Consider the following 23,791-nt stretch of genomic DNA (forward strand, 5'->3'; position numbering starts at 1 on the left):
TTTATGACTTCAAAAATTAGAAATAAATTAAAGAATTTTATTTATGAAATTTGGGTTATAATTTGTGTATAATATTCTCATCATCGATCTAAGAATTGTTTAGATTTGATCTTGTATGGATACTGTCTGCTTTAAACGTCATCAAGACTTGATTTTAAAAAGGATTTTGTAGAGTTACTTGCTTGAGATTGATTCAACGGGTTTCGAGACTTGTGTTTGGGTCAACGAAGTTTACTTCAAATTATCATTAAGACTTAATCTTGAAAAACAACTTTTATCTCTTTTGTGTTAGCATAACCATATTGCCTGATTGGGGTGAGATTTTATCTAAATTTCTTTGAGACTTGATATTGGATGGATAATTTCGTTCCAGAGGTATTTTAAACTTCATCTTTAAAAATGAGTTTAACCTCATTTATGTTGGTTGAATAAGATCGAACATTCTCTTCTGCGTTCTTCAAATCTTCTCCTCAAACTCTAATTCTTAATTTATGAAATTATTTTAAATTGAAAATCTTTTTATATGACCAATATTAATCTCTTTTGTTTATTATTTATTTTATGATTAATTATATTAGTTAAAAATAAAATAATTCTAAAAAATATGATATATTTATAAAAGAAATTTTTTATTTTTCTTTATAATTACTTTAATATAATGAAGAATAAATGGCTGAAAATTTTTAATTGGTTGAAAATAAATTTGAGATAATCGAATTAAATTAGATGGGTGATAAAATGATATGAAAGGGTTGGTGTGGGTTAATTTTGTTTAAAAGGGAGAATAATAAAAGCATGAAATGGAGTGGGGTGGCACACAGTTGTGAAGATGAGGTGGGGACAAAGGATCCTCGGCTTCTAAAGTGTTAACAAAAGGCAGGATTAGTTTATTGATATAATGTGATAGGGTTTAGTAATTCTATGCACTAATCACTTGCCCATGTTACTTCTAGCTCTTAATTTCATGCTCATGCCTCTTTGGGAACTATGCTTCGTTGCTTTGCCCTCCCTATTTTGACCCTCCCCTCCCTCTTTTATTTATTTATTTCTTATATATATATATCTTCATGCCAACTAAACCCATAATATATATACAAACCTTTTTCTTCCCCATAAATGTTAAGGACAATAGTAAAACATTGTTACATTAAAAACATATAAATTTAAAAATTAAAAATAATATTATTAAAAAATACAAATATAAATAATAAAATAAAAAAACTAGCATAAATATATATATATATATATATATATATAACTGTGATCTTGATATCAAGTGTTGCATCGGTAATTATGTTAGTAGTTTCCCTAGGAAGGATTATTCAGGTTTTTTGGATTAATCTTCACATATTCCGCAGTCCGCACTGTTAATATGAAAGCTGATAATATCGCTAAAATAGGGGCCAATGGAGACTGCGACTTATTGCGACTTCTTTCCTCGACTTTTTGCTTCCCAGGTGTACTCTTATTTTGGCATAACGCTGATTTTTTTTTCCAAGTATTTGATATTATGTTTTGATTTGATTTTGTACCGAGTTTTGCTGAATCAATAAACTTGATATCTTTACTTATAGAAAAATTTAATTAATTAATTAATGATGTGCTGTAACTTATTTATTGATGATATATATTAGTTGTGCATTAAATATTAACCCTTACTTAGAAGGGATTTAGGAGAACTAATTTTTTTATATAGGGGAGGGACTTACATTAATAATACAAAAAAAGTCAATTACGAAAATAGGGTAGAAAGTAAATTATTTACGAGAATAAATTATTTTGAATAATAAAATTAGTCTCGTCAATGTATCAATCTACACTACCTATAAAATTAACATTTTAATTAAAAATAAGCAAAATAATAATATTTTAATTATAAAAGGGTGTAGCGAACAAAGAAGGTGGCACCCTTTTTACCGGTCACTTTTTCCTTTTTCTATTTTTAAAGATATAATGATATATTTACCCTCCACTTTTATAAAAATATCATTTTATTCTTCCATTTAATTTTTCGCTTTTTTAGTTTTTAAATTTGCGTTTTTATTAAATCACCCCAAGATGGAAAGAAAAATTAACGTTTTTTAAACTTTGATGATGTGGCATACACATGGATTGCCACATGGATGACATGTCAACATTTAATTAATTTTTAAAATTTTAAGAATTAAAAAATTAAAATTTTCATGTCAACCATGTGTCAATCTACGTATATATTAAGTCAACAAAGTTAACATTCATTAACTTTTCCATCAATTTTGGAGTGATTTAACAAAAATGTAAGCTTAAGAACTAAAAAAAACAAAAAAAAATAGAAGTAGTAAATATAGGGCAAATTTTCTTCTTTTTTTTTTTGTAAAAAAAAATACAAAATAAAAGGTCACAGGTAAAAAGAAGGTGCCACCTCCTTATTGGCAACACCCTTTTATAATTAAAATATTGGTGTTTATAGGTGGTGTTGCCCGATACATTAGCGACATTAACTTTTATCATTTAAAGCAATTTATTCTCGTAAATAATCTACTTTCCACCCCATTTTTATAATATTTTTTTTATACTATTAATGTAAAAAACTCAATGTTAAGGCATGAAACAAAACTAAAACAGCTGAAATATGGGATCTAAAAATTAATTTTCCTAATACATATCCTACGAAATTTGGACTAAGAAATGCATTTGATTGAGCTGAAACTAGTCCTTTATAGAGTTTAAATACATACACAGCAAAGCCTTTGTAATTGCCAATGCCTACTTCCTTGTATCGTGATCTTACAGGGGTTTGATTGAATGGTTCATGCAACGGCTCCGATGAAAAAGGTGGCTTCAATGTATCATTAATTTCAGAGCAAATATCATCTATATCTATATTAATTTATTCTATAAAAAGAAAGTATAGCATGCCTTTAAAAAGATACTTTTGTTAAAAAAGAAGAGAAATATGCATAGCCATGGCTATCATAGGGTACCCTAGGGAACACAGATTTGTTTTTATCACATTCTTCCTCCATGTAATATTCAATTCAGCAGAAGACCGAATCTGTAACTCAGAGACCTTGACCAGTTCTGACACTTTTTTTCCCTTTTGTTTTTAACCATCTTTCAATTTGCAGGGATTCGAATTCGTTTAAGTGGAAAAAACAAAGCCAGCTTTAATACTAATAAGAAGTCAAAGTTTTAGGGCAAATTGGATACTTGGTAAGACTCATGTCAAACAAGCTCCACCTCATTATATAATAAACTAAAACTCCCTACTAGGATTTAACAACTCAAAGACCCTCGTTGCATGCATGAAGGCAATGGGGGACAAAATGAACATTTCCAATCCAAAGACAAAGCTACACTCACACTTTGTCCCTAACTTTGGTAAATCAATGCTCAATACCACATTCAAACTTTTGATGCAAAGAATAATAATAATATTTTTTTTTATTTAAAATATTTTAAATTTGGATATTTGTGATTGTAGTTAAGTTTTTTTATTGGTGAGTTTCCCTAAGCTCTGCATTTATCCCAGAAGCAAATATTTTATTTAGGAAGGTGTCGGAACCCTAGCTTTGACTTGGGGTTGAACTCTCTATAAAACCTATTCCTTGGTTTTTTTTTCAGATTTCCTCTCTTTTAAGTTGAAGGAAGAATCACAAAGATGGTGCATATGATAAGGTTTACTGCAGGCTTATTAATTTTGCTTTTCTTTGTTTTGCATGCCCTTAACAGCTGCTCAGTGCATGCTCAACAAGGTATAATCAATAGTGAGCTTCTTCTTTTTTTGTTTGGCACTAATTTACTTAAAATAACCTTCTAATCATATACTCTGAGATTGATTTATCTGTTGTTTCAATTTTTTCTTCAGGTAGGGAAACAGCTGGTGAAGGAAGTGTTACTCGAAAGGTTGGTTTTGGATTAATTTGTAAGTTAAAAACAGTATATTTGTTCATATATTTTGAAGTTTTTGGAAAGCTGATGCATATATATATATACATTTGCAGGAATTTAATGGAAGGAAAATTGGAGGACATGAAGTAATGGTGGCTTCAAAGAATTCAGGTGCAAACCTGTGTGATGGAAAATGTGAAATTGAAGGAAAGGGAGGTTTTAATGTGAAATATGGGAATGAAAATAGGAGTGTTGAAACAGCTGATTTTGTAGCTTTTGGTGCTGATTATCGAGGGCCTAACCATCACCCTCCAAAGCATAACTGAAAAAATTCAACCCTTCTAGATCTCTTTTGTGAAATTCGCTAGGGTTATTAGATGTTAGGCCAAGGATGTGTGAATATCATAACTTGTATGTATGTAACGGAAAAGTTTTGTTGTTTATAAAATGGATTTTTCTTCTTTTAGCTTATAATTTTGCTTCTGATTTAATCAAATGATATACAATATGTTTTGCCATGATTAAATCTCAACTTTGTAGTGTATTCATCCTAGATATTGCCCTTTGGATGCAGGGGGGAACAATGGTGCTGAAAGCGTGTCCATTGGGAAATCTCAACATCAACCAAATAATCAGGTCTTTCCTTCTCTCTCTCTCTCTAAAACACACACGCCTTTAACTCTACACTGCTGCAATTAGTCCAAAAATATTCTTGTAAATTGTACATTTAATTAACCTTAAAGACTGTCTTAAGACATCGGTTAAGCTAACTAAATTTAATTGGCTTCATTTGCTAGGTATTGTTTACAGTAACCTATGAACATTATTATTTTATGTTTGAAAAACAGGTGAGTGGTGTGAACAAGTTGGAGGCAAAGACAAGTAATTTTGCCGGATTGGGAACTCCCAGAAATGGTGGTAACAATGTCGAATCAGAAAAGCTTCTGGAAGCAACTAAAGAGATTGTAAAGTTGATGCAAGAGGATTACAGAGGCAGACCTCGTCGGAAGCCTCCAATCAACAATCATGTACCAAGGCATTGATCGACTTTGCCTTGCCCTCATCACGAAAGAAAGTGAAGTCACTTAGCCTTCATGTAGCAAACATCAGTTTGTTGTGTTTTTGTCCTTTTTGGTTATAGTTGGGTCATATAGGCTTGCATAGGAACAAGAAACAGTGGGGTTTTTTTTTTTTTAAACAAGTATTTTCAGTTATAGGAACACAGTTTTTGTACATTAGGTTTACTTTGTTATACCATGTTTTTTTTCTTTTGTTTTGTTTTGCTTGTGATATAAATATATATAGTCATATGGCGAAGACTTACAAATCTGTTATGAATATTTAATATGATAGCATAATTTATTTAAATTTGTATGAGGTCCTTAATACTAAAAGGAGTACAAAATTCAGAAGTGTTGAAACAAAGGGAGGCTGCCACTGAATTCCCTGTCTCTGTATTATGATAACCATCCCAGAAAAAATGTTGATTTGGGTTAGGGCATGGTTCCAGCCATGGAATACATACAGCACTCCCGTTACCCCAAGTTGTGCAACATGGATTGCTTGCATCACTGTATCCTGCAATAATATGGACTATCATTCAATACAATGGATGCATGATCTTTTAAATAAGTAATTATGAAAATATGCCTTCAAAGCTTACCATATTTTGAAGGATTAGTAATGACATCATAGCCTAATGAATTAATTCGAGCAAGAACAAGTATGGAGCCTTGAAGAGTGGATGTTAAAGACTTGAGCAATTCATGAAGCTTGGTATTGAAATATGAGACAATTTGGTTAGTTTGTTCATGACATTTGCCTACGACTACTTGATATTTTCTTGTATAATGTGGGATGCATCCAAGTGGGGCTATTTCGTGCATTATTATCTTCCTTGCTCCTAATTTATATACGCTCTGCAATTCCAATAACATGATCAATACGTATATGAAGAAGAAGCTGAGACTGGTAAAAAGAGAATTTATGGAGAGAACCTGGAAATGGTTGGAGAGATCATCTATAAGAAGCTGAGCAAATGATTGAGGATCATAATCATGATTTGTGCTAAACAAGGTTGGTTCTAGATAGTTTTGAATGTAATCATTGCTGCCTGTTGTAATTATGAAAATAGAATCTGCCAAGTGTTTAGAAAGCTCCTCTAAGCTGTTAAAGTGGGTAGGCAGCTTCGATTCAATTGTCCATTTAAACAAGTCAATTTGTTCACCCAAACTCAAGCATTTGCCCTGCCCCCAAAACAAAAGGTTCCGTGAAAATTAATTGGTGGGTCAATTTCCAATTAATTAAGAGTAAAGTAAGGTGAAGGACTTACAAATATAGTTCCAGTTTGAGGGAGAATTCCACAAGCTGAAGATGCATAATTCAAACCTGTTAAGGGTACTGAGTCGTGTATGCCCAAGTATGGTGGAGGATATGGCAGCTCAAGAAACTCAGCTTCAAAATAACCATAAATATTAAGAAAAAAATGGGTATAATTTAAATGAAGGAAAATTGAGTTTTAAGACATAGAATACCTATAAAATCTGGGAGAGTTCTACCATTAGTGAACCTTCCAGTGAAGTGCTGGACGAAATTGTGGCCGTAAGGTGGGAAGTTTGCCCTGGCCATTGTTGGCAGAAGATTGTTATTGCCACTGTCAAACAATGAATCTCCGAATACATAGAGAGCTGGTACCAGAGGTTTAGTGTGGACTAACAAGAGGAATTGATGGAGACTGAATAAGAAAATGTTGGACGTGATGAAGTTGTTGTTGCTCATCTTTGCAAGAGAAATTAAAGAAGAATAGGAGGATAATGGTTTTATGTAAGTGTTGAATATCGAAGGTCTATGGAGATTTTGTTGAGAAATGAAAAAACCGAAATCATAAAAGTACATCACCATGACTATTTATATCTCATCACACGAAGCTAAGCCATTTTGTTTTTTGGTTGAGGAGATAAAAATGATTTTAGTGACTTCAGCAATAGGTACGCCAAAAATATGACACAACCGAAATGTAAAGGTACTCTTTATCACTAAACAGAATTTCATGTGTATGACATGAATTTTTATATATATATATATATAATTTTTGTTATGGAATTTAATTATTACTTTGAAATTGTTATATTTCATTCGAATTTTGTAACCACGAATTATTAGCATTTAGTGTATGAATTCTCGCGTTGCTCCTGTTTATCATTAATTCGAGGACAAAAATATCAACATCCAATAAAACAAAGGGTTTTAATTAAAAAGCATATATAATAAAATGATCCAATTCTTAAGAAAATCACTAATATATTTTAGGGCAAACCACAAATGCAGCCACTTTTGTTTACCTCAAATTACATTTTAGTCACTTATATTTGAAATGTTACGTTTTAGTCACTTATGTTATCTTTTTGTTATGAAGTGATTATTCTACCGTTAAGCTTCGTTACCTCCCTAACGGCGGTCCTACGTAGCAGTCCAAATGGGTTTTGAATGCTAACTTGGATGTCTTATGTGGCAGTCCAAATTAAATTTATTTAATTAAAAACCTATTTTCATCCCAGCAACTGAACATCTAAGTTGGTATTTAAAACTCATTGGGATTGTCATGTAAGACTACCGTTAGAGAAGTAACGGAGTTTAATGATAGAATGACCACTTCGTAATAAAACGATAACGAGTGACTCTTTTTGTAATTTACCCTATTATAAAAAAGCAATATAAGGAAGTTTTGTCTTTGGGCCGAAAGCCTCCAACACTTGAATACCATTTATGATATTTGAGTGTAGATGGTGAAGCTCAATACTATTTGGCCATTCATTTTAAACTTTTTCCATTTTTGGTTTATTTACAGACTAAAGGCTGGCGTATGAATGATAATTAAACTTAAATGAAAATTGCATATTCAATATTGAACTAGACAAATCACATTTCCGATTCAAACCCAATATTCCAAAATCCCTCAGGAGTCATAGGAGGAACATACTTATATCGATGCCTCGACACACCATCATGATGCTCACAACGGAAATTCTTGTTGTGATCTTCATTGCCTTCAGCTCCCTTGCTAAGAACAGCATCATAGAATTTCTTACATTGATTGCATTCATATCCTTTCAATTTCTCCCTCTCTGCTTTCTTTCTTACTGGTTCCACATACTTGAAACTTCCCTTGTCAACCATTTGAAACGGTGTCTCCTGTTTTTGTTGCTTCTTGTCAACGCTAACATCATGTGTCTCATCATCTGAGCTATCAACATTCATGTCGTCTTGAACCAGAGGATCACCAGCTTCTTTCTTCATAGCTTTCTCCAGGTTTCCTCTGATATTCTCCAGAGGAGTGTCAAGAAAATCATCATGGGGATCATGCCTAGCTTGGCCTTGGTGGGACCTAGTATCTCTCCAACCAGAAGCCGGTCGCTTTGCACCAACTATAGGATTAGACTTCACACTTGAGGGGCATTTACGACTGGAGTGAGAGGTAGAGGTTTCAATTGGTTTGACTCCTTTCTCGTCCTCTAAGTCACCATTCATGCCAATTACATCCTTCATGCTTTTTGTGCCAAAAACAACCATAGGAGTCTTCAGAATCCTGTTTTCAGCATCTGTAATGAGACAACAAAATGTAGCTTAGAAATCTATTACAAAGAAAAGCAGATATAGAGCAGTGGCAGCAATGTTTTTTCAGCATGTTGCCTCAAACCATAGGGTGTTCTTAACATTCTCACTTAAATCATCAATTCAGCAAAACGAGAAGTCAATAACTTGATAGATCCTAGAGCAAATGTAGCAATTAGCGGAAACTAACTGGAATGACTAAGCAATAAGCATTGATCAAAATAGAAGCCAACAGACATAAACTAAATATAAGCTGTGGAAAGTTACCAAGAGAAGGTTTGGATTTGTCATGATGCCTGGCTGAGTCACTTTCATCTTCCAGTTTATTTGAAAAAGACATGTTCTCGGTAGTAAGGCCATTCTTTCTGCAGAGGTAGTTGTACTGAGATTTTAGCCTTTTGTAAGCATCAAGGAGATCTCTTTTTTTCTTCTTCTCAGCTACCAACTCAGAGGCCTTCGCTTCAATCTGTTTTAGTAACTTCTCGCATAAATCCCTTTCTTCAACTGCATGGCGTGCATCATTACCACTTCTACTAAGTTTGGCAGCCTGCAGTTCATTGATCTTCAGTTCCAAGCTTTTTACTTTGCCCAGAAGTTGTTCTTTTATTTTCTCATTCTCCTCCAACTGCTGTTTATTCTTCAAATTTTCTGACCCTTCTAAATCAATTTGTCTAAGCAACTGTTCCTGCGATTTTCTTCCTTCCTCAACTTCATCTGTCTTCTTCCCAAGTGCCACATGGAGTTCTTTGTAGTTCTCCTTCAATTTCTCGAAGTTGGCCTCAAGTAGCTTCTTCTCCTTGTTACAATTGATCAGCTGCTCTTCATTATGCATAACATCAAAGGCTTGCGACTCAACCTTTTTAAGTAAATTTTCTGCCAATTTCTTCCCATCAGCAACTTCCTGAGTCTTTTCTCCGAGCTCCCGCTGGAGTACTTCAACCTTTTTACGCAGGTTGTTTACGTCACTGAGAAGTACATTTGTTTTCTCTTCATGCTCTTTTAATTCTTTACCCTTATCAGCTATCACGGAGGCTTTTGCTTGAACTAGCTGCACTAATTTACTATGCAATTCCATTCCCTCATCAACCTCCTTACACTTCAACATAAGCTCCCCTTTTAGCTCCTCAATTTTTGTTTCTTGACTTTGTAGTTTAACAACAAGTTGCCTCATTTTCTCTTCGTGCTCCTTTTGTAGCTTTTCCTTCTCAAGCAAGAAAGAACGATTCTCTTCAACAACCTTTTTCCTTTCAAGTTCAAGCTCCTCCAGTAGGAGATTGAACTCGTTTTCCTTCTTCTTCCATGCATCTTCAGCCTCTTTCTTGGCCTCTGCATATATTTTCTCCAAGCCTTTACATTTCGACTGGAAATTTGGATACAGTTGGCTACAAAAGATGTACTCGATCTGAGAAATTTTGTCCTTTGCTTCCTGAATTGAAGCAACTAGTATGGTGCTTAACCCAGAGATATACTTAACATCATTGCCATCGACTGAAAGCCCTAATTTTGGAGATTGTTCCATTTCTGGAATTAACATCGCAAGAACAGTCAAGTCATCAGTTCAACACAAAATATGTCGGTGAATTATGAATTTAACTAAGTATTATTGGGAAAGGGGATATCCATTCTAGAAATAAAAAAGAACCCTATCGTTTGAACTCAATTTCAGAGTTTTGTTGAACAATTGAACCTTAAAGAAAAAGGATATGAATTCAAACGGTCTAAACAAGCTGGAGCCTCTTTCTAGACAAACTAGCAACGGGACAAAGAAAAATAACAATAATCTCAAACGGGCAAAGAAGACCAGAAACAGCTTAAATTCATCGTTGTTGCATGAATTACATATAAACAGTTAGCAAGAAAACTGAAACTCAAAAAAAAAAAAAAAAGGTGAAAGGCAATTAGGAAAATTAAAACCAAAAAAACAAGACTTACTTTGTGCTTGAATCCAGCAATCAGAAAAAGAAAGAAAGAAATGAATTGCCTGCCTTCACCAATCTAAAGAAAATGTCAGCCAATTCTAAGAAATCTGAAGAAGAAGTTAGAAATGCCGTCACTAAGTTTCGTTTTGGTTGGAAGCAAAAGGAGAAATGGGACAAACAATAAGTTGAAGAAATGAAAGAGACTGAAAATTCCTTGAGAGTGGAGATGCACCGGGACGGTGGCGGGGGCTTGAATTTGAGCCGATGGCTCACCCTTGAATTGCACAGCGGCTGTGGTTGCAGTGGCGGGGAAGATTCAGATTTTTAATTCTTTTTAATAAATATAACGTGAATATTATGAGAATAGAATAATTAGAAAATAACTCTGGAGGCCCAAATCATTAAAATGGACTCTTGGGCCTTCACTATTATTTCAAGCCCACTTATTCTTCATAAATTTTGTTGGAAAAGGAAGAATTATTGTTTATTAGCATACTGAGTGGAAAGTCCTGGACGAAAGATTCAACCTTTGTTTGTATTGTAACATGTATGTAGTGGAACAAAATGTTGAATTTTAAAACAACATATCCAAATGGCAATGTGCTCTTTCACATATCACGAAATTTGTTATAAAGGGTTTTTCGAGAAAAAAGATCCTTCTCTTTTATGGGAGTAAAAGGTCTTATATAAACAGGGCCATAAATCCTAGTGATCAATGACCTTGCCTCATAAGCTACGCAATATAGTCATGAGCTTCCTACATAATGTAACTAGATGGGAAAGGCTACTTGGTAGGTAACCAGTGGTAGGATGTTATGACACACATTAGGACATAATCTATAACATCTCATACCCGACCCGACCGATGGACCAAATATATTAGATGCCACATTCGTTGTCGAAACAACTACGATCTTATTTCAATCTTTAACAAATGAATTATGCAAGAAACTTAGTTTCAATACTTAATATAACACATTCTGTACTCATATTCGGGTTATAAATGTAACACCCCGATCGTCAAGTCTGAGTTACTAGATGTTACATTCGTTGCTGAAGTAATTACGAATACAAAACATTTAATTCAAAACACAATTCATGCAAACATAAGCATTTTAGAACAAAAACATGATATACAACCTTCCCAAGATTTATACAAGCCTACATACACTCTAAAGTTAACCCGAGACTGAAAAAGGACCAAATTACAATATTTTCAATATTTTAAAACAAGTACTGATACCCAAGCCAGGTATCGATATCAATTTGACCTTCGATGTTTGGAAATTTTGAATAAAAATTCATAGTATCGAGACCTTTCATAAAGTATCAATATCTTTTTCAATGTATTGATACTTTACTCTAGTATCGATACCATTTTAAGGTTTGATGTTTTGAAAATTAAAGAAAAATTATCCAAGTATCGATACCCTCCCTTCATAAAAAATTTCCAAAATTTGCATTTGGCACCTACTTTATTCCAAACTATTATCAACCATACCAAAACATTCCCAAAAATATGTTCAAATCATACCTAAACATACTCAAAAGCATGTTCAAATCATATTTAAACAATAACTTACATCTTCATTATAAATCTCAACAATTCAATCATCCATTAACTTATCATTTTCACTTACCAAGATCATCAATCAAACCTTAACTACCTACTAACATGTTTCATACCAAGTCACTTGCCAAAACATGCCATTATCAATACGCAATAACCATTCATATTACACTTTCATACCAAACTTGTATATACCATATATATACATTCATTAACTTCCAAAATCAAATTCCAAGCATAGCTACATGTAAGAAGGACTCTAGTAGGTAACATGCCATTTAACTAGTAAAGGAAATTCACCAACTTTGTTGAGTTTGGGGTTTTGTCTGGATGTTGAAGTCGATGCTCAGGATCTTGTATAAACCTAACCTTGGCATGGGAAACAAAATCGTACGTTGAGCAATAAACTCAGTGGTATTTCCACAATTCAAACATTAAATGCAAATTAAGTTAATGTATACAATTCAATAATCATGTCATCATACCAATTGCAAAACATATTTCCAAATGCACCAATATGCCATATAATTCAATATAACATGTTCAAAAGATTAAGTTAGGAACAATCGAATTGGCATATCATATTCCGAATCAAATCATTTGATTTGTCTAATTCATATTAATCTTTTGGATCTATAATCCAGTTTACGTAGTATTTCTTAATAGTATTCATTTCAAATTCCATTCTCAAATTTTATATTTTAATTCCCTATTAACCTGACTCAGACTCGAACGAATACACGGATCTAACCAACACACTAATTTGGCACCTAATGCCTCATTGGACAATTCTGAAGTAAATAGTTTGCGCCCAATGCTTATTGGTATAATCGAAGTAAAATTTGTGCCCAACACTCGTCGACACGTAGTTGAAGTAACCCGTACTCGATCTATCCTATGACATGCCAATTATATCCAACTCTGCTTGAATATTTAATAAGGTAACAACTATTCAATTTCGAATATATTTCAATTTCATGATTCAACATATTCAATTCATCAATCAAATAGTCATTTCGTATGTATAATAACATGAATCAATCCAATTTGAGGTCAATTTCACAATTTTATCAATCTACACCATTTTTAATTTTATTCAAATTAGTCATCCATATCAAAAATCAACATTTTCATGCCAATTCAATTCAACTAATCAATCTCATCTTACCTCAATATCTTACCATGCTATAAAATGCAATTATGAATCAATTTAATCAATTTGAATTGTAGAAATACAAACTGAAAACTCTGAGCTAGTCGTCGACGGCTTTAGCTTTTCCTTTCCCTCTCGAGGAATTTGAGTCAACATTAGCTACAGATCAACATAAACATACAATACCATCAATATCCAACCAAGTTCACAATCAATTATCATTTTATACAAAATTTTCATTTTATTCAATTTAGTCTCTAAAATTAGGACTAACGTAACTTTCAATTTAAAACTCCAAATTGTAATCTGACTTTACTATACTCCATAAGGGACCTCATATTCTTTATTTCTACAACCAAATTTAAAATTTATTCAGCTTGATCCCTAATCTATTAAACTATTAATTAACTTCACAATTTAGTCATTTTTTACATTTAAGCTTAGAATCTATCAATTTAACACCTAAAATGTCACACCCCAAAAATCGATGAATTCATAAAAATGAGTAAAGTATGTATGTAAATTGATTGGCGTGTTGTGGTAGCATAATCAGCCACACTGTTGGCTTGATGGTGAGTTAAAATGCAATTAAATAAACGTTTATTTTCAGAATCTATGTCTTAGAATAATAATAAATAGGTGAAAAGTTTTTTCGAAAAAGTCTTTGCCCATTTCAAAATTTTTGTTAAGTGTTTTAAGTCTGGTGACATCCTACATTTGGACCCAGTGAATCGAGTCGGGTATATGGTGTTACAAGTTTACTGGTATCAAAGCTTTCGATTTAGCATATCCTTGATAGCTAAATTAGATTCAACCCTGTATGCATAATACACTAGACCTGGCTTAGTCAGTCAATCCTTCGTAGTTAAATTAGAGTTAGCCTTGTATGCATAATACACCAGACCTGGCTTAGTCTCTTAGGTAAGTTAAAAACTTTTGTATGGCGAATGGTTTAATAAATTATTACAACTAAGGTAAATGAGACAGTTAAAAGGAAAAAAAGGATAAATTTCATTAAAATGTGGGAAAATGAAACAAATAAAATAAGTAAATTAAGCTAAAAGAAATGAAGAAAATTTTCAGTTTCCTGCCTTAACTGGCTGGTTAGTTGGTTCAATAAGGGCTTCCTCTAGTTGGTGGTGTTCTCGAGAGATTTCTTCCAGATCTATTGAATCATCCAAATCCTCATCCTCCTCTATTCTTGGCTCAGTGGAAGCAAAGAAGTTGACGGATTGCTTTCATTCACTCTGGAACTTCTCCCAATCTTTACCCTCAAGATTGCATATGTTGAAGTTTAAAAAATTAGGAGTTACCTTCTGTAAATAGTTAAAGTTCACCCGACTCAAGTTGAGAGGGCCCACAGCAACTTGGGCATAAAGGACCAAATTGGACCTTTGAATGGGCAGAGCCTCTGTCAGAGTTTTCTTTGTGTCCTCTTGGTACTTTCTCAGAGCATCTTCACTGGATTGGCGTAGAAATTCCAACTCTAGTAAGTGACGTTGTTCTTGAGATTTAAGTTTCTTCTCCCAAGAGGACTGTCTAACCTTCAGCCAATTATTTTCCTCCACCTACTCGAGTCTACTTCTACATCCTTATACTTGGCTTTCAAAGTTGAGACAGGAGTTAAGATCCTCGATCTGACTCACAGCTTCTTGATGAGTCTAACGTAGTTGAGCCAAAGACTGTTCGCCAGAATGTATAGATTACTCAAAGCTTGCCAAATTAATATTATTTTGGTTGCAAGTCTCCTAAAGGGCACAACTCATAAGCCCGTATTCAGCAGCTAATACTTGACAAAACCTCGCTAGTATTGTAATTGAGGTAATTAAGGATTGGACTAGAGAGACAAGAGGAAGGCCTTTTTCAATTGTTGAGGCAAGATGTTACTTTGCTGCTACTGGATAGCCTCGAGAATATAAGGATATTGCCCTGGCCTTATTAGATTCTACTATGGGAAAAGTCTATTTGTTTCGCCAGATGGAGCATTATTGCGTAAAGAATTAGGAGGAGACCCTGGCAAACTTGGGCATGTTGCTTCTTGTAAGATTTCAACCATAGGAGGATCAACGGCATGGACTGGAGAGCCTGTCAAGTAGACGGACTCAATTGATGCAATTGAAACAGGAAGCAAAAGTAGAAACAAGAGGAGTGATAAATCTTTTGGAGACATGCCCCTTCTTAAGTTTGCGTTGAATCAATAGTGGACAGTCATTACCTTTGTGTCACGGGTGCTTCCTTCTACCCTTAGCCTCTTTAGAGTTTTCTTTGTAACCACTATTCTTGATAGGGAAGCAATAGCACATTCATCATCGCGCACCAAATCTAATAAGGCTAATACGTCCATGTTGTTTATTGGAGCGAGCGTAGAAGTATGAGAATTGGAAGTAGACCCTATAGTATCAGTAGGAGAATTAGCTTGATTGGGAGAATGAGTGGAAGACGTACCACGAAAAATGATATTCCAGTGGTGTGGATGCAGTCCATAATGATTGATGACATGTTAAATTTGCATGATTTTTTGTGTTTAAATTGGTTAATTCTTAAATTGATCACTGCTAAATTGGTGATTTTATGTTTTAATCCTATCATGAATGCAATTGGGTTGCTATAAGTTAAAAACGAGCATAAAATGACCAATTTGCAACACAGTCAATAAAGTGGGGCTGAATCAAAAATGTGGAAATAGTCAAGGACTCATCAGATTTCTTTTGACTTTATAAATCTAAAATTAGAAGAAAATATAATTTTATTTTTTATTTAATTTTAATTATGTAGTGGGTAGTTAGGCCAAATTTAGTAAGTCATATGTAGAGGTGCTCATGGTAGGGCAGCCCATAAAAAATTCGGCCGGATCTAGGCCCGGCCCACCAAATATGGGCCTAAGATTTTGCCAGGCAGGCCGAGAAAAAATCATAAGCGGGCCCCTGCCCCAAGCCCATTTTATTTTAAAATTAAAAAAGTATTTTAAAATATTTTAAAATATTTTAAAATTAAAATATTTTAAAATATTTTAAAATTTAAAAATTTAAAAAATATTTTAAAATATTTTAAAATTTAAAAAATTAAAAAGTATGTAAAAATATTTTAAAATTAAAAAATAAATATATTTATTATATCGGGCTAGGTCGGTAGGGCCGGGCAAAAAAGTGGTGCTGAGGTCTGCCCGTTTTCTAAACAGGCCTCGTTTTTTTGCCCAAGCCCATATTTTGGCCTATATTTTACCCAAACCCTCCCATATTTCGGGCGGGCCATCGGGCCGGGCCAGGCCGCCCGACCCATGAGCACCTCTAGTCATATGTATATAAATAAGGCCTTTATGGTAGCTTGAAAAATACACTTGATTTCACATGGAATTAAATAAGAATTATTTTATATCCCTTCTAAATTCCGTGCGTCAACAACTTACTGCTACCCCATTTTCATTTCCTTATTTTTGCAAAACTTGTTTAATTATTTTCCAAGTTTTTTCCCTTCCCAACTTCCACTATTTTCATTCAAATCCATTCCATAGCCAACCAAAGCATGACTAAATCCTTGCTTCACTAAATTCCAACTTAGCTCTAGGCTAGTATCTTTCCGGTCAGGAATCGTGAGATACGTATCCGTACTAAAAATCCCTCCAATTGGTATTCACTATTTTTCTTATATCGAGATTGACAAATTCATCCCTTAAAGTTAACTCGATTTTAAATGAAAAATCGTTGGGTTGGAGTCGTGTTTGTGGACAGTTGGGGAAATGAGTCAGTCGTGCTGTATTCGAATATATGAGAACAAATCGAGGGAGAAGTGATCGGGTTTAAATAACCTACACGGTTGAGACCGTTAATCTGAGTTGGGTTCTACACGCAAGGCTACCGGAATTTTAAATTGAGAACGTGTGTATCTCAGTTAGATAATTGGTAAGGGTTGGTTTGTAGTTCGTACCGGGACCAGCTACGGGAGGAAGAATTGGTGATTAGGACGTGCTTAACTGTTATAACTAGCTTATTGTTTGGAGGAGAAAATTAATTTTTGAGGATCAGTTCAAAATTTGGAATCCCCCAAGTCTAGGGCTAAGTCTTATTATCTCTCTTTACAAAATTTGAATTTATTTCCCAATCTAATTTTATTTCCAGTTTATTTAATTGTTTATTTATGTTGTTTCAATTATTTAATTTCTAAACATTTCAAAACTTCTTTGATTTATTTTTTTATTTTTCAGCAGGTCCGTTTAGAGTCATTGGCACGACTATTGCCACGATTATCAACACAACAGAAATTCTAATCACAAGTTAAACGCGAAAGTTGATTATAATACCAATTCATGTAGACTCGACCCTACTACCACTCTTTACTACTATTTAGAGTTATTTTGTAAGAATTATTTTTTGTAGTTTCGACGCCCATCAATGATCATAGAAAAAGAAATGATGTTCCCTCATCTTCCTCACTAGAATACACGCTAGATCATCATTGAAGTTGTCGGGCCAAGTTGTTTCAATAGAAGGGCTATTCCGAGAATCCGCCCATAATATAAAGTCGTTAGCTTGGCGGCCATTCGGACTTAGTCCTTGCAAACAATATTGGAAGACATCTCTAACAGTAACGATTTCCCCCAATTCTAGAATACGCATCGCCCTTAACCATTTGAACTATTGCGAAGCAATGCCTAAGTCAATAGGCTGACTTTGCAAGCAATTGTCTTCACGAGGTAAGGACTAGTAAGTGGGGAAGCCAAACCTAGTTTCGATCTTACTAATGACCCTCATGAACTTTTTGAGTTGACAATTGAAACTAGATACTACCAAGCTATTTGGAACTTTGAGATCTACAGTACCTGCACACGAAAATAAACAAACCATACACTGAATTATAGGACTTAATGATACTTTCATGATTTAAATCAATAATCAATAGAAACATAGTGTCAATACAATCATTATGTGACTCAACTATCAACTAAATCAATTTGCATTTTCATGTCTTAAGTGCATAGCCCAATACCAAATCATTTGACGTTTTATTCATGAACGCATAATTTCTTTTAACACTATATCTCAATGCCATATGTAATACCCAATTATTGTCCGGGCCCAACTAAGCCTAAGGCCCAAACCCATTACAAGCCCAAGTCATTAACCCAAATCCCTAGCCTAACCAGCAGAGAGCCTTGACGCCACCATCGCCCTATGCCGCAACTGCCCACGTTCTTCCCTCGCAACAACATCCCACGTCTTAGCAACCTCCAGCGCCGTGCATGCCCCACGTCGCAGCAATTCCCATACACGCATGTACCTGCAATAAAAAGAACAACGAGCAGCAAGCAAAATGGGGGGGGGGGGTTAGCAAAAAAATTTTGTATTGAAAGTTAAAGAAAATAAAAAGAGAAAAACAGAAAAGCATTTTTTAAGGTGACAGATTTTGGTTCTCTTTTTCTATTGTTTTTTTACTGTTTCTATTTCATTTTTGTTTTTCTTTTTATTTCTTAAAACAAAAAATAAAGAGAAGAAGGAAGGAAGGCTTACCGTCGTGAGATTCGTCGAAAGGCAACCTCGCTTCGTCGTTTCATGGTCGGAAATAGGAGAGGACTGGAATGGTGGAGTCGATGGAGAGCTGCGGCACATTTGTGGGGTGGCTGAGGAAGTGATTTTTAGGGTTTTAAAATTGGCTTTTATAGGGCATTTTTAAAAATGGATAATTTGCGCAATTGATCCCTTTTATTTTTACAGTGCTTTTAAATTAGCTTATTTATTTCTTTTAAATTTTACCATATTTTTTTAAGTTGTTTCAAATTAGTCCTTTGTTGCGCAATATTGTAGGAGGTTTGGGTAAATTTATTCCTCCGATCCTTCCCCTGCTACGCGTGTTTTAAATTACTCCCTTTCTTGTTTTTATTTTCAAATTCGGCTCATAAATTCTGTTTGGCTTTTAAATTTAGTCCTTAATTTGTTTTTTTAGTTTTTTTTATATATATTGTTAATATTATTTATTAGTATAATTATTACTATGTTATTATTATTGTATGTGTATATGTGCGTATATATATATATATATATATATATTATAAATGTTTTAAATATATATGTAGTACGTATATATTTTATTATCATATTATTTTATTTTTATAGTTTACATATATTATATACGTATCCTATGTTTTATTATTCCTTTATTTTCTTAGCTTTATATACATATATATGCATTTATATATTCGTATTTTATAACATTTATATATTTTCAATATCTTATAATCCGAATATTTTTATTATAATACGTAATAAATATACACCTATATTATTTGACACCTTTATCAATATATCTTTCAAATCTCTTTTATGTATACATATGTGTCCATGTTTTTTTATATAATTAGTAATATATTATGCTTATATTTTTATTTTTATCTTTTTATATAAGTCTTTTGTTTATATATATTTTTATTATGATATGCATTTCATACTCTCAAAATAACATTTTAATTTTGTCAAAATATTAAAATTATTTTTATGATTCAAAGATTTTCAAAATAAAAACGATATTCAAAGTTAGGGATTTTCGAGGAAAATTGAGCCCTAACGTATTGGGTTCCGATTTTCTTTGTTAATTCCAAATAACCGAGAATATTCGTTATTTAAAATATATAAACAAAAATCATTTTCGGGAATTCAATATGTTATGTCCTAACGCATTGGGCATGACATATTGCTTTCTCGAAATGAAGATTTTCTTTAAAAAATTAATTAAAAAGTGATATTCAAAATTCGGGGATATTGAGAAATTGTACCCTAACGTATTGGGACTCAATTTCTTCGCATGACTTGAATAATTGATTATCCTTTTCAGATTTCAAAATTTGAGTTTAACAAAATCTTTTTAATTTTCGACACCAAGACATTAAATAATCAATTTGGTACCGATTTTGGGCGTTGCGAGGGTGCTAACCCTTCCTCGTGCGTAACTGACTCCCGAACCCGTTTTCTTAAATTTCGTAGACCAGAATCGTTTTTAAGGTGAGCCGATCACACCTCAATAAAGGATCGGTGGCGACTCCAATTCTTGTTTTTTAAAGTCGACAACTAAATTTTTGTTTTCAAAAAATGGTTTCGATACCATATATGGCATAGCATACAACAAGTTCATTCATTTCTCATTTCTATCTCGAATCTATAGATTCGTTTTATGTCAATATCAGCCTTTAGGGCTCATTTTAATCGGTTTGCATAATCTTTCACATGTCATCTTTTGATGATTTAACATTAATAGGCAAGATACATCACTTACAAATAGCATTTCATATCAAATGTTACTCAGTAAGGTAAATGTTTTATTATCCATATTACTGGACACGAACTCAAGACGGATACACGGATCATCCAACCATCACACCAAAATATTTGACACCCAATGCCTCATCAGAACATCTGAAATATAATTTGTGCTTCACACCTCATCGGTATAAATCGAAGTAATATGTGTTACGCACCTCATCGAAATGTCTGAAGTGTAATACGTGCTCCATGCCTCATCGATTTAAACCAAAGTATAATCCCGTACACTAGTTCTATAGCATGCTAACTATACCCAACTTTGCTTGAGACCATTAATAGGGTAACTAATGTTTTCAAGCATATATATATATATACATGATTCTTCATATCATAGTTTCATGCAAATGTATTATATCGAGCTCAATTAGATACATACTATTTCATATCATCATATACATACCAAATCATGAGGCAAGTAGGGTCGTTACCTTAATCGAGCTTATTTGTAACAAGGCATATATATACTGATTTCAAATCATAAAAGTACAAACCGTATTAACCGCTCGTCTACGACTCTTGCCTTTCCTTTCTCTTAGGATGGCTAGGGGTGTTCAATCGGTTAACCGACCCGAAATAACATTAACTGAATTAACCGACCTTTCAAAAATTTAACCGTTAACCGAACCGAAATTTTTTCAAAAAAATTAACCGAACCAAAATTTTTTCGGTTAAATTTTTTCGGTTAATTTGGTCGGTTAACCGAATTAACCGAAAATTATATGTTTTTATTTTTGGTTAAAAATTAACCGAATTAACCGAATGACCCGAATTACCCGAATTACCCGAATTACCCGAATTAACTTAATTGAATCACTACATAATTAAAACATTACATAAGTCTTGAATTTAGACTTTTAGACTTTAGTTTTAGTTTTAGAATTTTATTTTTATATATTAAATTATTTGTAATTTTTATGATTGGGTTGGGTTGGGTAATTGGGTTGGGTTGAATATTTGGGTTTGGATTGGGTTTAGTTGAATAGTGGGCCTATTTATATATTATAAATTTATTTATTAATTTTTTTGGTTAAACCGAAATATTTGGTTAACCGACCGGTTTCGAGCCAAATTAACCGTTAACCGAAAAATCAAAAAATAATTAACTGACCCCCGACCGAAAAAATTCGGTTAACCGACCAATTAACCAAATTTTTTCGGTTTTACCCGAATTTTGCACACCCCTAAGGATGGCACCATGTCGTCTTTAGCAACGTTTGATAATTCAATTATAAAAATGACATTAGTTTTCACTCAATCACATGAAAAATATATAATCAAACATATTTTGCATTTTATTTATTTTAGTCTTTATATCCGGAACACTCATATTTTTCGATATTTAATATCGGATAAAAATTTGATTTCATATCCTTTCATTAGAGACCTTGTACTTTTAATCTATAGCATAATTTCTTAACATTTTCAATTTATTCTATTTAGTCCTTAATATCAAAATTAACTAAACTTTAAATTCTAAACTAATTTCACTATCTTCTAATACAATCTTAATAAAATTTAGTTGAACAACTAGATATCTATCAATTTTAAGCTTAATCTCATCAACTTTCACCTATGGCAATTGCCAAAAAATAAACAATTGATGAAATTAACACTTGGGTTAATTTAATTAAACTCCATGATCAAGAATCTATTGTAATTTCAAAGAAATGACTTAATTACCTTATTAAAATTGATGGTTGAATGAAGCTAAGAAAGCTTGAACTTTTATTTTTCTTTCTATGGCTATGGACGGTTGTCTGATAAATTGGGCAGGGTGCCCCCTCCAGATCCCTCCAGATCATCGCTTCAATGGTGCTCTTCAGTTAAAGACCATCTTTTGCCTCATGCCAAATCTATCCATGGAATTGGCACTTTGTCATTAAGGATTGCTTTTTTTGCCAACTCAACCTCGTAAAAGGTGGTGGTGGCCCCAAAATTTTATAGTCTGTTACCTCACTCAGGATTTGTGTGTGCAAGGTGTTGAATGGGGTGAAGCTACGAAATTTAGCATAAGGTGTCTCTTTTGCTTCTTCCCCAAGGTTAACTTTAGTGGGATTTTTAGACCTACTCCATGTTTGGGAAGGTGTTGGCATTATTCTCCCTCCTCCGAGTTAAAGCTAATTTTTTTTAATGAGATGTGGCTCTTCCTTTTGGGTTCCTAGATGACCTTCTAAAGCATGGTTTTATTGTTAGTAACGAGCTATTTCGAGCCAATATTCCTCATTGTAAAGGCAAGCCAGTCTAAAGAGTTGAGCTCAAAAGTGCTCGTTTTTGGCTTAAAGCTCTCAATATTGTTGGATGAAACTCTCTAGCAAAAGGTTTTAGGGGTAGGTTTCCGATGGTTGGTTCCAATGGGTGGCCAAAACTCGTAGGTGGGTTTGCATGTGGTTTTGGCATGTGGGATAGGGAAAGAAGAGATAGTATAAGCTGTCGTGGTTTTAGCTATTTTGGTCATAACTACCATTAAAAAATTTGGCCTTGGTAGCCTCGGCATGTAAGACTTTTTTGGTTAGTCTGTGTAATAAAGGTGGCAACATAATAGTGTTATCTGACGTTTTTTAAGCTTCCTTTACTTGAGGAGTGAAGGCTTTTTTTTTTTAGTGGAGACATGGTTTCCAATCTAGGGTATCAATGATGATACTGATAATTTATACAAAATTTGAGGGTTGGTGATCAAGAGCGGTTCAAACAGTAATGGTGGTGCCATTAGCCGCTATGGGGGTCTTTCTAAAGATGGTTGCCAATGGTCTAGATGGGGAGAAAATCCTTTTCTTTCAATGGAGTAAAAGTTCTTATGTAAGCGATGAGCTTGGAACGGAGTTAGTCATAGGTCTTAGTGAACAATGACCCTACCTCATCAGTTAAGCGGGATAGGTTCATGACGTTTCTACCACAATGTGATTGGAAAAAAAAGAAAGCTACTTGATAGTAGCTAGTGGTAGTTGTTATGACACGCATCATGAGATAATAAGAAGGGTCTTCAATAAATCTTGAACAAGATATGAGTGATTCCTTATGTAGATGAGCCCTTAAGTCAAGTATACTCATCGGAAAATATGGGACTAACAAGAACCAATTGATGAGATGTTGATATAACAAGATCCTTTCTAAAATCAGTACAAGGCAACCAATAATTTATGTCACCACTTATCACTACAGAAGTGACTTAGCTTGCTTTCACTCTTTATCAACTTTCACAATTATCCTGTGACAACATTAGTGCTCTTCACATATGTATCAATCCAGTTTTTCATGCTCAATCCAAATACATTGAGCTTGATTACAGTTTTGTTCAAAAAACAAGATGGTAGCTAGGTAGAGGTCATTTGGTTACCCAAGGCGTTGCTTCTTTCTTCCAAGA

General features: G+C 33.6%; 3 protein-coding genes and 1 long non-coding RNA gene across 5 annotated transcripts; 1 reads left to right on the forward strand and 3 right to left on the reverse strand.

Annotated features, from left to right (window-relative positions):
* The first annotated feature begins 3,575 nt into the window (after positions 1 to 3,575).
* On the forward strand, positions 3,576 to 5,197 carry LOC105803536 (hypothetical protein). Its single transcript, XM_012635771.2, has 5 exons — positions 3,576 to 3,734; positions 3,848 to 3,885; positions 3,984 to 4,041; positions 4,445 to 4,506; positions 4,719 to 5,197. Exons 1-5 carry the CDS (start codon positions 3,641 to 3,643, stop codon positions 4,911 to 4,913), a joined length of 447 nt encoding a protein of 148 aa, XP_012491225.1. The 5' UTR covers positions 3,576 to 3,640; the 3' UTR covers positions 4,914 to 5,197.
* A 31-nt stretch (positions 5,198 to 5,228) lies between these two features.
* LOC105803535 (GDSL esterase/lipase 7) lies at positions 5,229 to 6,707 on the reverse strand. Its single transcript, XM_012635770.2, has 5 exons — positions 6,405 to 6,707; positions 6,203 to 6,324; positions 5,868 to 6,116; positions 5,534 to 5,789; positions 5,229 to 5,448 (listed from the first exon to the last, which is right to left on the reverse strand). The coding sequence occupies exons 1-5, from the start codon at positions 6,646 to 6,648 to the stop codon at positions 5,234 to 5,236; spliced, it is 1,086 nt and encodes a 361-aa protein (XP_012491224.2). The 5' UTR covers positions 6,649 to 6,707; the 3' UTR covers positions 5,229 to 5,233.
* Positions 6,708 to 7,740: 1,033 nt separating this feature from the next.
* LOC105803534 (protein gamma response 1) lies at positions 7,741 to 10,709 on the reverse strand. Of its 2 annotated transcripts, XM_012635766.2 has the most exons (3): positions 10,414 to 10,709; positions 8,749 to 10,002; positions 7,741 to 8,468 (listed from the first exon to the last, which is right to left on the reverse strand). In XM_012635766.2, exons 2-3 carry the CDS (start codon positions 9,998 to 10,000, stop codon positions 7,789 to 7,791), a joined length of 1,932 nt encoding a protein of 643 aa, XP_012491220.1. In that variant the 5' UTR covers positions 10,001 to 10,002; positions 10,414 to 10,709; the 3' UTR covers positions 7,741 to 7,788. The 2 variants fall into 2 exon arrangements, with proteins under 2 accessions (XP_012491220.1, XP_012491219.1); XM_012635765.2 differs by lacking the exon at positions 10,414 to 10,709 and having other exon boundaries at positions 8,749 to 10,015.
* A 7,263-nt stretch (positions 10,710 to 17,972) lies between these two features.
* On the reverse strand, positions 17,973 to 18,801 carry LOC105803537 (uncharacterized). The gene is made up of 2 exons (XR_001136476.2): positions 18,628 to 18,801; positions 17,973 to 18,397 (listed from the first exon to the last, which is right to left on the reverse strand). It is a non-coding gene; the product is annotated as an uncharacterized LOC105803537 (long non-coding RNA).
* Between the last annotated feature and the right edge of the window lie 4,990 nt (positions 18,802 to 23,791).

This window comes from Gossypium raimondii, chromosome 11 (genome assembly GCF_025698545.1).
Source record: "Gossypium raimondii isolate GPD5lz chromosome 11, ASM2569854v1, whole genome shotgun sequence".
Taxonomy (NCBI): domain Eukaryota; kingdom Viridiplantae; phylum Streptophyta; class Magnoliopsida; order Malvales; family Malvaceae; genus Gossypium; species Gossypium raimondii.

Excerpts from the sequence above, each read along its gene's own strand:
- LOC105803536 (XM_012635771.2), top strand. The coding sequence starts at position 3,641 with ATGGTGCATATGATAAGGTTTACTGCAGGCTTATTAATTTTGCTTTTC. Across the intron at positions 3,886-3,983 it reads AAGGAAGTGTTACTCGAAAG|GAATTTAATGGAAGGAAAAT; the intron begins GTTGGTTTTGGA and ends ATACATTTGCAG. Across the intron at positions 4,507-4,718 it reads AACATCAACCAAATAATCAG|GTGAGTGGTGTGAACAAGTT; the intron begins GTCTTTCCTTCT and ends TTTGAAAAACAG.
- LOC105803535 (XM_012635770.2), bottom strand. The coding sequence starts at position 6,648 with ATGAGCAACAACAACTTCATCACGTCCAACATTTTCTTATTCAGTCTC. Across the intron at positions 6,325-6,404 it reads AACTCTCCCAGATTTTATAG|CTGAGTTTCTTGAGCTGCCA; the intron begins GTATTCTATGTC and ends GTTATTTTGAAG. Across the intron at positions 5,449-5,533 it reads TACTAATCCTTCAAAATATG|GATACAGTGATGCAAGCAAT; the intron begins GTAAGCTTTGAA and ends ATATTATTGCAG.
- LOC105803534 (XM_012635765.2), bottom strand. The coding sequence starts at position 10,015 with ATGTTAATTCCAGAAATGGAACAATCTCCAAAATTAGGGCTTTCAGTC. Across the intron at positions 8,469-8,748 it reads CAAATCCAAACCTTCTCTTG|ATGCTGAAAACAGGATTCTG; the intron begins GTAACTTTCCAC and ends GTCTCATTACAG.